At 35.6% G+C, this 14637-nt stretch overlaps 1 protein-coding gene across 1 annotated transcript; it reads right to left on the minus strand.

The window, feature by feature from the left end:
* Positions 1–8855: 8855 nt before the first annotated feature.
* On the minus strand, positions 8856–14432 carry LOC111905691 (LOB domain-containing protein 4). The gene is made up of 2 exons (XM_023901397.3): positions 14065–14432; positions 8856–9235 (listed from the first exon to the last, which is right to left on the minus strand). The coding sequence occupies exons 1-2, from the start codon at positions 14257–14259 to the stop codon at positions 8894–8896; spliced, it is 537 nt and encodes a 178-aa protein (XP_023757165.1). The 5' UTR covers positions 14260–14432; the 3' UTR covers positions 8856–8893.
* Between the last annotated feature and the right edge of the window lie 205 nt (positions 14433–14637).

The raw sequence follows: 14637 nt of genomic DNA on the forward strand, positions 1-14637 counted from the left end.
AGCCACATGTAGCAGAGATCAGATAATCCTTCAAGTAAAAGACTCATCCCTAGAACGGTTGGACTCATACAAGAGCTACGCAATAGGGTCAAGTTCATCACTCTAAGATTATCCATTTTGTGCTACATGTGACTTAGCATATTCAATTAATAGCTAACTCACATTAATAGCATTCATCCTATGATAATTGACAAACATGTTAATCATTTCCCATCCTTTTTATCCTTTTTACTCATAAAGCCCTCTCGTTCTATTTTTGTCTCTTAGAATTGGGTAAAAGACCATTTTACCCCTCCATGGTCTCATATATCCCTTATTTACCCATCCCATAAACCAACAGAAGTCTGCATAATTCCCTCTGTCTAGGCCGACTTGACTTGCCGAGTGCACTCCTGTAACTTGCCGATCCAGTTGCATTTCTTCGAGTTTCGCCCTAGGGTCCACTCAACTCGTCGATTGCCCTTCAACTCGACGAGTTCGTACTGGGTCAAGGATATCAGGACAAACCTGCCACGACTCGTCGAGTCATCCAAGAGACTCGACGAGTCAACCCCATCGAATTCTCATTCAACCATCTGAGGTCAGATCCGTGACTCCATCTTATAGATCTAACCTCTTATCATCCAATAGTCACGTAAAGGTTCGAACTTTACGTCCATGCATCGCACATCTAGCTCTATTTTGTCAAAATAACCCTCATAATGGTGTTTTAGGCTCAATACTCTTATGTGACTGCATAAAGCTTGAATCATGGGACTCTCTATACCTCTCAAGGTCCAGATCTATAGTCTAAGCCTCAAGGGGACTTCTTATACTCAATATCTTCAACTAAAAGAGGGTAAAGAAACCCTAATTTCATGAGATCTACTAATCATACGAAAATAGGTACACATTTATACCTTAAACAACACCCTAGAATATGATAGAAGTAGATCTGAGCTCCTCTAGTTGATTTAGCTTGAACAATCTCCTCCTTCCTTACAAGAATGCACCAAGATGAAGGAAATGGCTCCCTCTTTCTCTCTAAGGTCTCTGGATCGATTAGGGTCTCTGAAAAGGGAAGTGTGGCCACAAATAAAGGCCATAAGTGCCTTTAAATAGGTCACAAACCTGGACAATTAGGGTTTTCCTCAGCAGTGCTGACTCAGCAAGTCAGCTCCCCGACTCATCGAGTCCAGTCATTAAAACACGTCACTAGGTGCGACCCTACTCGACGAGTTGAGGCACCAACTCGTCGAGTCCCTCTCTAAATTTCCATATATTTAAATAAAATAAAATACCCAGAAATTCAGATGTTACATATAAGATCCTAACCGTATACAATTTTAAAAGCATACACATAGCAGTTACTAATACCAATAATCATTCTCATTCTAGCATGGCATCCAATTATTCCCAAAGCAACAAGCACCACATATCAGGCCAATCTATTGCTGACTACTTAACACTAACATGAAAGTCCACCAGCTCATACAAAATATACAAGCATCTCCCCTAGCCCAACTAGCATGCGATTCACAAATTCGTAAACCATGTCATAACAAATAACATATGTGGGTATTCTGGGGAAACTTACTTGAGCTCGGTTGATTGCATGCACCAAACCCTTTCTTGTCTTAGAAAACCTTTTCGTTGAAAAACATTTCTTTTGAAAACTTTACAGATCCTCAGTTTGAGTTCAGACACACACGAAGGTATCCCCAAATCCTTCAAACCAAGGCTCTGATACCAACTTGTAACAACCTAAAAATCAAGAGTTAAAAATTTCATTTTTAGTATAGCTAAGACAATCATACCATTTATCTCAAAACATTTCAGATCATCCTTAAGTAATATATTTATCAGAGTTTATCCCAAAATCATTAATTTCGGAAATCATAGGTGTGTGTACTGTGATCAATTCGAGCCCTTCCTTTCCAAAACGATGATACTTGGAACCATAAACAAACTTTTAAACACGAAGCTTAGTGAGTTTCCTAGAGCATACCCCACACAATCCACATAACACATATCATATTAGCTATAGAGCTACACATACCATATAAGCCATGCATACATAAACCTGTAAGGATGCGATGGGCTCCCCCCAGGGTCTTGCACCTTCGTGCCATGGGCTACCCCACATGGTCTTTACCTAGGAATGTCATGGGCTACCCCACATGGTCTTACATCCAATGCCATGGGCTACCCCACATGGTCTTTATCTAGGAATGCCATGTGCTACCACACATGGTCTTACATCCAGTGTCATGGGCTACCCCACATGGGCTTTACCTAGGAATGCCATGGGCTACCCCACATGGTCATACATCCAATACCACGGGCTCCCCTTAGGGTCTTCCATGCCAATATCATATATAATCAAATAGCATATCATGTATCATAGAAGTATCTACACATAACACGTACATAAACTTGTAAGGATGTTGTGGGCTCCGCCCAGGGTCTTATATCATTGTGCCATGGGCTACCTCACATGGTCTTCCATGCAAGTATCACGAAGATAGCTAGCATACCACAAATCATATAATCACTAGCATACCACTTAGCATAAAGCTAACTATCATACCATATATCCCTACTACATACCACATAACATAAAATGGGTCGGCCTTGGTGTCTTAGACCCATTGGTATGGTGAGAAGACTCACCTCGCATTGCAGAAGCTTCCCGTATGAATTCTTTGGCTGCTGTGTTGTCCCCTTCCTGAGCTATCAGTACCGATCAATATACGGAGTTAGAGAGTAGGCCCCAATACCATAATCCTTAGTCCGTGCATGGGGTAAAATGACCATTCTACCCCTGGCCCAGTATGATCCAAACTTAGGCCCAATCCCAAAACAAAAGCCCAACACTGGGTAGGCTTTCCAAGCGCACTAGTGGCCAACTAATGGCCTAATTTGCAAAATTGGGCCCAACCCCTCTAATGGGCCTTACCTTAAGCCCAAACATATTCCTGGCCCAAAACATCTGACTTCTGATGGTACACTAAGGCCCAAAGGCCCAAAGTCCACTACTTGGCCCAACCAAAGGCCCAAAACACCCCAAGCCTATAACTGATGAGTACGAGGGGCATACTCCCTTGTACGCTAAGCGTACTGGCTGAAGGTGGTGTACGCTGCATGTACCTGCATATATAACCAGCGTACTCCTCTGTTAAGCTACTTTTCCATTAAGTTCTTAATACTCCATTCCAGTAGTTATAATTACAGATCCAGGTGCTCTTCGACATCTTAATCCATAAAGTTGATTACTTGATGGCTTGCAATCTACCAAAGGATTCCAAGCTTGAAATGTGACAACAAACTTCTATGAAAAGGTCTAGATCTCATGCATGGATACAAATGAGCCCTAAAAATTGAAACTTTACTGCTTACGGGACTCACATGATACTAAGGGTGGCAACCTTGGACCTAAAAACGTGTTTGAGTCATAAAGACCCATTCTTGTGACCAAAAGAGTCCATACACTCATCCTAAGAGAGATCTAAGAGATTAATCATCAAGCTCATGACTTTATACCTTGAAAAGGTCTGAAGTAAGGCAACAATCCCATATTTGAACCTTCTCTTTTGCACCAACACCTTGCCTTGACCTTTGCTTCCTTGAAGGGTGGATCCAAAACACCAAAATGCTCTCACAAAGTCTTCCAAGATCCAAGAACACTCAAAGAGGATTAGGGTTTTGTGAAAATTGTCTAAGGGTGAAAAGGAGGCTGGCCCTTGAGGGTATAATGTTCTTTATATAGTGGCACACCATAAAAATTGGGGTTTAGGGACTCTGAGCGTACGTTGGGCGTACGTCTCCAACACCCGTGACCACTTATCCCATCTACGCTGGGCGTACCCCAGCTTACGTTGGGCATACTCTTGTGCTGGCCACCTTGCATGCGTGGGATCTCCTTGCCACGTTTCTCTATGAAGGACCAATAATGCCAATATCTTCAAACTACTATAACTTCTTCATTCTAAGTCCGTTTCCTACGAACTTCATATCCACGAAAGGGTGATTACAAACCCTATGCTCCCAGCTCCACACCCGACCCCTAAAACCTTCCGAATAAGACCCGACACCCATAAATGGTTGAATCGACAGATTATGCTTATACCCTTGGCCTCTGAAGTCGCAATCGAACACTTTCAAAATCAGGTGTTACAGAGTTGGAGTTTTCCCAATTCTTCTGAGGACAGGAGGAACTTGACGAGTCACATCGATGTAGTCGTCGAGTTGGGTCAACAAGGACTATTGACTCGAGTGTTGACTTCTGTTGACTTTTAGGGTTTGGTCAAGACTTGGATTATGGAGACCATGGAGGGGTAAAATGGTCTTTCACCCAATCCAGGCGTTAGAGAGGGAGATTGGCCAAATTTTTTTAGATTTGTTATAAATGTTAATTAAAGATGATTATGACATGTAGGCGGGGATTAGACCATTCGATGGGTACGAGGTTTACTTGCTTGCTTACGAGGTGAGTCTTCTCATTATACTTACCATGAGTGGTAACTTTATGTGAGCGGAGGGTCTTGTATGCTATTATTGAGTATTGTGATATCCTGCATTATGTCTTGTGATTTATGTTGTATATTATACTGAGCTTCATTGAGTTAGGACCGGAGGGTCCAACCTAAGTTGTGAGACGGAGGGTCTCCACTGAGACACATTGACCGGAGGGTCCAACTAAAGTTGTTGGACCAGAGGGTCTCCACTGAGACACATTGATCGGAGGGTCTTTATTGAGATATAGCCATGATAGGCTAATGAGATATGTGTGGTATTTTGGGGGAACTCACTAAGATTTGTGCTTACCGTGTTAAGTGATATGTGTTTCAGGTACTTCTTAGGATTGTGGGAAGGCGTCGGCTTGATTGTACACACGAGATGGAGTTATGTTTTGAGGATGTTGGATTTTTATTCAAACAATTATGGATTTGAGTTTTTGATAAATTCACACTTTTGGGGTTTTTGTGAAATGTTTTAATTAGAATTCTGTGATTTAAAAATGAAATTTTTGTTTGAAAATTTATGGTGTTACAACTTGTTTCTTTAGATTTAGCTCACGCCATCATTAATGAGGTGTTCTCATACGTGGATCCTCCATCACTTATATCATTAACATAATTCAAGAACCGATCAAATAAGGTTGGTTCCTTAGTTTTCTCCAAGCAGAAAATGTCTTCACCTTTGGTTTCATCAATCTGCATATCAGACAACAAGATTCTTTGTGATTGCTTCCTCTAAATTCAAAGTTGCATTTCCAAGACAAAATAATTAAGAAAGACGCAAAAAGAGTTTGCACTTCCAATACAAAAGAACACCCTAACAAAAAGTTTCATTTATATCCATAACATATAAAAAGATTCTTTGTGAATATATTACTTAAACATCATACATTCCCTTTCGAACCGAAAGCACCCAAAACCATAAACATAAAACCGTAAGCACAAAGCTTAGTGAGTTCCGCAAAATACCCTATACCATACTTGGTCTATTTCACCCCCTTTGGTATCTTTCAACCGGTACTGGGTCTATTTCACCCCCTCGATATCTTTCAACTAGTACTGGGTCTATTTCACCCATTTGGTATCTTTCAATCGGTACTAGGTCTATTTTACCCGTTTCAGTCTCTTTCAACCAGTATCAGGACTATTTCACCCCTATAGCTAAGCATACATTCATATTAGCAAGAGTCACAAAGAAAACAATCATATAAACGCATAACGGTAAGTGTCACAAGGATAACTATCATCCTGCAAGCATAATCCAATGGAACGAAATTGGTGCCTTCGACCCACAAGTACAGTGAAGAAACTCACCTCCCAATTTGAAAGATCGTTGAATAGGACACTGCTTCAAATAACAGCTCTACTGGTCACCTATTCATTGGAACACGACCAAACTAAACTTATTATGAATATACCCAAAATGCCCCTATGTCAAACCTGGTCAAACTTCTGGTCAAAGTCAAAGTCAATATCAAGCGAGTCAACTCAATAAGTATGTTGGGCGTACTTAACAGGTACGCGGGGCGTACTACGCATTTGAACAGAGTCAAAGGGTTGACCACGTACGCACATCGTAACCTTTGGTATGCCTAGCATACGCGGCTGCCACCCTTTCTCCCCATTAAGAGCTTAATCGTTAAGCTCTTTCGTCCAAAATCAAGATCTAGCCCATAAATGATATTCTTAATCATAAAGTTTCGAACTTTATGATCTTACATGACTATTAAGTGCTCAATACTAAAAATCCTAACTAGTTAACTCTTTAAGACATCCTAGCTCATGCATGGAAGGAAACTAAGATCCAAGATCACATTTTTATGGTTCCTAAGAACTCCATAATGGATAAGGTTTCCAACTTTATTCGTTAGAATAGTCCAAATAACCAAGATCTAGTCTTTAAGTCTCAAAGATACAAAAAGTGCATCTTTTCCAAATTAATCCAATAAGTCCAAGTCTCAATCCTTTAGATATGAATCAATATGATGTTTAGCTGGATAAAGTTTCATACTTTATCCATAACAAGGTCATAAGCTTTCAAGATCTAAAACTTATGCACTAAAGTGACCAAAAGCTCATAACACCCAAGACTAGCTAGATCTATTAAATGCATCTTCAAGATTCAAACTTTATACCTCTAGAAGAAAGACGAAGGTGAACAAAGTTTGGATCTACAAGCTCCTTCTTCTCCAAGATGCACCAAGAACACTCCAAATCACTCAAGAACACCTTTTTTTGCTCACAAGGCTCAAACTAGGGTTAGGGTTTTCAAGGGAGGGTGTTGGAGAGGTGGATTCTGAGAACAAAATGGGTTTGGGGAAGTTAAGGAGCTTAAATAGGGTTCAAACCACAAAAATAAGGTTTGGGTTCTGATCGCATACACCTAGCATATTCTAGGTACACCCAGTGCACTCCAGGTATGCGTAGTACGCCCAACGTATATCCTATATGCCCAGTGTACTAGACTAAGCCAAAAACCATCCTAACTTCAAACGATCATAACTTTTTCGTTAAATTTCCATTTTTGACGATCTTTATATCCACAGGAAGGTATTGAAGAGCCCCACAATATTCTGGAGATATTGTGGACTAAAAAGTTCCCGAACAAAAATCCATATTTCATCCAAGAAGTCAGAAACATCAATTTTCCCATTTTACTCTTTGACTCCAACACAAATCAAAATCTTGGATCACATAATCTATATTACCTACATCCAAATAGGTCTAAACCACTCTTTCCCCAAAGCCTGAAGCCTTATGATACTTGATCTTCGGGTCACGACCCCGAATTATGAACCGACTTGAAACAGGGTGTTACATATTTCTTTCTCCCAACTTGAATTTGCACTTCCAAAAGAATATCGTTGTATATTATGGAGATAGATGAAACCGAAGTCGAAGACATCATTTGCTTGGAGAAAAACTAATGCACCAACATTATCTCATATTGGATGTCATGAACAAAACCTAAAAAACCAGGTCAAAGGGACTAAATATGCACAAATAAATTATTTATTAAATGTGTACAAACTGAAAAGTATATTACCCTATTAAGTTATTATGGCGGTTTAAACTGAAATAACTGGTTGTAAGGATTGATTGTGAAAAAAAAAAAACAAATTGAAAGTCCAAATGTAGACAAAAAAAATCATAATTAAATATATACAAAATAAAAAATACATTAATTATCCCATCAATAATACACAAATCTAAACGACAAAAGATTCATTCTTTGGCAATAAAGACAAGTAGAAAAAGAAAGTAAAGTACACTTGTATTTTCGGAAAGCAAATTTCTAATTGAAGTACAACCGTCCATGGTACCATACCCTATAGAAATAGGCCACCATGTTTCAAAAGAACCCAAAAGATACAAACAAGAAACAACATATATATACACACATTATGTTGTTTTCTCCATGTGTTTTGTGGACATGATGATGATTGGCCATTAACGTGTCATGGCATGGCATGACTCATCCATTCTTAGTTTTTTGCTTCTGCATACATAAAGATGATGATGATGATGTTCTAGAACAATCATAGTGGACCTCATGGTTTGCATATCATATTTTCATGCACGGTCACCATCCATATCATGAAAACTCAACAATAAACCATTATTGTATTTCCCATCAGTTTCAATTTATAATTTATATAAAAATATGTTAAGTTGAATTGCAATTCTCTATAGCATGTTAAATATGCATAATAAATTAAGGATTTGTTACAAATAAATAAGCTAGCTGGGCCTAAAAGATAGAAAGTTGTTAAAGTGTATCTAAATGTTTACAACATTTTAATTGTTTTCTTACTTAATACATTAAATTCTGAAATGATATTTGTTAAAAATAAAATGATCTAAACGTGCGTTTTTACTTGTAATTTGTAATTTATCTTAATACTATACTTTTTTCTACATTTAATTTAATACATTATCTATCAATAATTAAATCGAAGAAAGCAATAATGAATCATTTGGATCCAATTCCATGGGTGATCGTCCAAAGTCCAAACTCACTTGGCTACTACCAATCCATCATATATAATTCAGAATTAATATCTTTGAAACATTCTAGAAAATAATCAACGATAAAGAAAAATCATTATCAACTAAATCGAAACACTATATATAGTATACCATGGAGTGAATCATAATTAAAAATTTACAATATGGTTAATTATATATCATCAATATCGTCATCATCTTCTTCTTGCGGTATGCAAGAGAGAGATATACGTTACATATATTATATATATATCTTATATAATAAGGTATAATATATTAAGAAAACAAAAAACAAAAAAAAAAAAAGAAACAAAAAACAAAAAAATTCGAAATGTGGCAAACAAGGGATCCCTCAATATAGCAAGTAATATGGAAAAATATGGTTGCTAGTTACATGAGGACCATAAGGACTCCCCCATGCCCATATTAGTTTGGTCAACCACCATGTCCATGCCAAAAAGGGACCTGGTAGGTGTTCGTGATTGGTGGTGTCGAGATGGTGGGGAGATGTTTTCTGGTGATTGATTGACAGGACTGGAAGAGAAGTGGCGCATCCGCATGTGAACAACTTCAGCCTGTGACACTGCCAATTGTGCTTGAAGTACGTCTATCTGTTGTTGTAGGGATGATATAGCACCCACGCAACCATACACTGGATCCCTGATCCTGGCGTTTGCCTCGTACACCATTGAGCTCACTGCATCTCCTCTGTGGTGCTCAGGTAATTCCTATATTAAAAGTTATGTACAAATAATTTATAAGGATAAAATCAATTATATATATATTTGTTCTTTTGAAAACCAAGAAATGACCATAAACACACATTCATAATCATTTCATATGATAAAGGGGCACACATAGGGATCCTCGCGGCTTCAAGAAATATCATCCCGTTTGGGGCCCAAAGACTTGAGCTATGATTTCATTATTTTAAATCAAAAGAAAACAAGCTTGTCCATTGTCATCATTACTGATCGATTAGGACAAATATTAAATATGTTATTTAATTTAAAAAGAAAACAATAATTATAATAAAAAATAAATCTAAGCTTGAAGAAAAAGAATAAAGTTCTCATAGCATGAAGTTGCTTTTTCCTTTGGAGATTTTTTTAAGTAAATTGGTAAACATATTTCATTAGTTATAAGGAAAAGGTGGTTGATCCCCTTCCGTGCACATTACTTTAATTTTTCACACTTCTACCTTAGAATCAATTGACCAAAAAACACTATACACGACTTGCATTCTATTTTTTATTATTAATTAAAACATTTGTGTTTCACACTCCTATTAATTCATTCCAAAAAGCTATACAGCGCAACATGAACATTACTTTTCTTTAAGAACTTAGAGTTAATACTTAATAAGGGTTACAATTTCATCAATTTTCATAAAATTTAGTGGCGGTGGTGGCAGTGGTAAAGGTGGAGAGCTGGTGGTGGTTGTATCAAAGATGATTTTGGTGGTTGCAGCGTTGACGGTTGTGAAAATAGGGAAGAGGTGATGCTGAATAGTGATGTAAATATTACATTTTCCGTGGCACCGCTATACCAAAATACTTTAGCGGCAATGAAAAGATGTGTAGTCTAAATTTAAACTAATTGTCCTTGAATGTTTGTTTCATTCTCAAATAGACTTTTATATATATATATATATATATATATATATATATATATATATATATATATATATATATATATATATATATATATATATATATATATATATATATATATATATATATATATATATATATATAAAAGTTGCACTAGGGTGAGCATTTGGATTGAACCGGACCAGACCGGCTCTTGGACCGGACCGATTATGGAGAATATTGTGGACCTGATGTCCGGATGAGTCGTGTCCGTGTCGATGTTTGGGTTCGGGTCCGGGTCCGGATTTTCCGGTTCTTGTACCCGTTTGGACCGGTACAACTTTAATTGCATAGAGTATAAGTCGTTAAAATAAGTTTTTGAGTTTGATAGAACTCGTTAAAACGAATATATTATTGGTTTGATACGATACAACTTGTAAAAATGATTACGTTTCCGTTTCATTCATAACTAATCTATCTTGATGTTATAATATTATAACTTGCAAAATTAATTTTCCAAATAAAAGCAACTAACATATAAATCAAGTTCATCAAGATCTCTTTCATATGATTTATCTATCAAAGATACATAAAATTCAGAATTAAATATAAAATAATAGTTAAAAAGTTGAAATATTTCAGCTTTAATAGCTCAACTTTGAAGGATTGTAAATCACTAAATATAATACCAAAATCAACCAATTATAGTCTAAATTAATCTACAAACAGTAAACTAAATGTCGGAAAAAATCGCTGATCAATCCGACTTAAAATGAATGGGTTGTGGTTCTTTAAAAATTTTCACAGATTAAAATTTTTTAATAATGTTGCTAGAAAACTGAAAATTTCTAGCTTTGATAGTTCAACTTCGAAAGACTGTAATTCATTGAATATAATATCAAAATCAACAAAATTATAGACTAAATTCATCAACAAAGTGTAAATTAAATGCTGGAAAAAACGAGTGTCAATCCGACTTAAAACAAATGAGTTATGGTTGTTTAAAAATTTTCATAGATTACAAAATTTTAAAAATATTGCTGAAAAGCTGAAATTTTTCAACATTCATAACTCAACTTTAAAAGACTGTAACTCATTGAATATAGTACCAAAATCAACGAAATTATAGTCTAAGTTCATCTACTAACTGTAAATCAAACGTTAAAAAAAATCGAATGTCACTCCGACTTAAAACGAATGAGTTATAGTTGTTTAAAAATTTTCACAAATTACAATTTTTTTTAAAAAAATCGAGTCCAACCGGTTCTAAAACCCGTAAAAACCGGACCCGATCGGGAAAAAAACTGTACCGGTTTTGAAGGATTCCTAGAACCGAGAGCCGGTATGGGGGTCTAAAAAAAACAGTCCGATCCAGTCCACCGGTCCATATGCTCCATAGGCGGATCCAAGGGGATCCCGGGGTAGCCCGGGATACCCTTCAAAAAAATTTTCTGTAGTGTAATTTTTGTTTACGAATTGTTCAATTTTTTTCGGTATAATGTATATATATGGATCCCTTCAATTATAAACACAAACAAATAGTAGAACTATTGGTTAAGGCGTTACCTTTTCAAAATAAAGCTCTCAAATTCAATTCTTGCTCCTTGCATACTCTTTGTTTATTTTTGTTTTATAGCTATTCTATCACACATCGTTAAATATATGTAAACTCAACCATTTTTTTCTATTATATAAGTCTGTAATCCTCATACTTCATTTGGTATCTACTTTGAATCCCCAAATTGATTCAAGTATCAAAATACACTTCAACTTCATGTTTATATAACAACACTTGAGGTTGGTTAAGGATTCAATTAAGGTTTGGGTTTAAAATCGAAATTGAACCGAAGAAACCCAAGTATCCCGGAAAAAATATTGGGTTACCCTAAAAATAAAATTAAGATACCATTTTACTTTAATCTTGGCTCGGCCATTGATATGCTCACCCCTAACTTGCAATGTATCAAATACTTGCATCTTACATTACTTTGTTAAAAAGGAGATATTTACAGTGAGAAAATAATCTTTATTATCAAAATTTGGGTGTTAAAACTAGCTTATGTCATTTTGAAATGATGACCAGTCATTTTGACAAACCACATTAAAAAATCGTGTTAATTTCATATTTATCTTGTAGCAACTCCGTTCCGGTTGTTTATATATACAAATAATGTCTTTTTCATACATTATAACAAAAACTCCAATGCAAAAGATTAAAAAACGGGTGGTGGATTGTTTGTTGCGGAAACTATTTAAACTTGTAGAAAGAAAAAAAGGAAGCGAATGAATGAGAAAAAAGTCTAAGGAAATGATGGAAACTCATGATATAAAATAAAAAGAGGAGACAACCTGTCTAATATGACTTGAAATGACAAAAGCATATATATATATATATATATATATATATATATATATATATATATATATATATATATATATATATATATATATATATATATATATATATATATATATATATAGAGAGAGAGAGAGAGAGAAAAAGAAAGAGAGAGAGAAAAAGAGAGGTTTAATAAAAAAAATCTAATTAAGACGTGTTTATTTTTTTATTCATAAATAATATATTATAAAATATATTTATGTAGTTTATTATAAAATTATGAGTATATATATATATATATATATATATATATATATATATATATATATATATATATATATATATATATATATATATATATATATATATATATATATATATATAGTGAAGTACTGCAAAGTACTTCATAACCAATCCTTGACTGTAAATTAACGTTGGCCCCATTCATTTTCAACAGTTAAATAACCGAAGTCGTTGCAAAAAAGCCCGATCGAATATTTGTCGTAAAACTTGTATTATAAGAACGACATAAAAGCGGATGTACCCGCATCCTCTCAATGTGGTTTTAAATTGTTTATTTGTAGCTGTATTATAAAAGGTTAACTTGATGTTTCAAAGAAATTTGATTGTTTGGTTATTAAACATTAATATTATTTAAATAGAAAAGACTCCAAAACCCATACAGAAATCTAGTGTCGAAACATAAATGCAGACGAAATTCGCTGGTTGAAGTTACAATTATTGCTAAATCCTCATACATCTAGTTTAACCACATAATTTAGTAAAAGGGGACGAATGCAACTGTAAGTGAGTATCAAAAAACTACTATTGAAAGAATTGACATGAGGATTTTGTTGAAGATCGAGAATCCACAAGATAGTGATATAGTGCACTATTTGTCATGTTACTCAAATATTAAATACAAAAACAAAAAAGATAAAAAAATGCTCTTAACATGACAAAAGATGGAAGTGGAACCAAGGGTTTCCAATAACGATTGCTAGTTGCTACGTTTTATTAAAAAGATTTCCATACCACCAAACTATTGATTTGAAAAGTCCGTCATAATTTCTGTATTTAGTAAAACGGTTACAGATGTGAATCAGTGACAAAACACTAGGGTTTACGGTCAATGCCCCGACATAAGTCTTAATGTAACCACTCTTATAACTAACGCATTAAAAGTTGTACATTTGGTAAGAACAAAATGTCAAAGTCGAGATGTAGTGGTTTTATATAATTCGCTTGTCCCACAACAAATTCAATGACTTTTGTTGCATTTTGACTTTTACCAAATCTGATTTTAACTCAACATCTTTAACAAATCTAAATTTAGATTTGATTGGACATATTCAAGTGACTTAATGTTATGCTAAACGGGTACCCGAGTTTGTGGTTGAGTTAGCGTTATTTGGTCGGTTGATTGAACTCAATTGTTTCAACTTTTTAATGGTTAAAAGAAAGTAAGACTGTTTAACGGTTTAACCGTTCCAAGTCTTTTGATTTGGTAAGCAAGAAAGAATGCAGTGCGCGGTGGAGGTGGTGGTGGTGGTGGTGGTGATAAATGATGAAGATGAAGGAGGAGGAGGAGGAGGAGGAGGAGGAAAAGGGAGATGTAACGGCTAACCTGGAGCATTTTGTTGACATTGCTAGCACCGAACACCTTATGAACACTGGCGAACTTGTGAGGCTCGTCGGCTGGGAAATAGGGAGCAAAAACACAGTCATGAGAGCATCTCCGCCGCAGAAGCTTGCAAGCGGCACAAGGTGAGGCCGCACCTTGTTTTCTTCCGGCGCCACCACTGGTACTGCTCTCTTTCATTGAATTAACAGCGTGTGATCAAATTTCCGACTGCATGCAAATATATCGGACCAAAGAAGAAAAAAGCAAAAGAAATGAGGGGTCATGGAAAGAAAGGAGATTGTGGTGATATATAGACAAAACTGGATAGCAGAAGATCTATAGTGGGACCAAGACTTCCAGAATCTTTGATTTCACTAAAAAACAGAAGAAAAAAAAAACCCACCATCTAGTTTTTTTAAAGGATTATGTTCTAAAATAAGAGAAATGGAGGGGACTATAGGAATAATCACAATTTTTATAAGATTGTATATGGGAAATGTTTTTTAGTATTTGGTAAATTACTTTACGAATAATGCCTAGTAGGCTAATACAAATAGCTTTTATTTGTTAATTATA

The sequence above is a fragment of the Lactuca sativa genome, chromosome 7 (assembly GCF_002870075.4).
Source record: "Lactuca sativa cultivar Salinas chromosome 7, Lsat_Salinas_v11, whole genome shotgun sequence".
Lineage (NCBI taxonomy): Eukaryota > Viridiplantae > Streptophyta > Magnoliopsida > Asterales > Asteraceae > Lactuca > Lactuca sativa.

What these genes read in the sequence shown, in the direction of transcription:
- LOC111905691 (XM_023901397.3), bottom strand. Translation starts at nt 14,259, where the DNA reads ATGAAAGAGAGCAGTACCAGTGGTGGCGCCGGAAGAAAACAAGGTGCG. An exon ending in ATGTCAACAAAATGCTCCAG is followed by an intron (nt 9,236 to 14,064) that starts GTTAGCCGTTAC and finishes CTTTTAATATAG; the next exon opens with GAATTACCTGAGCACCACAG.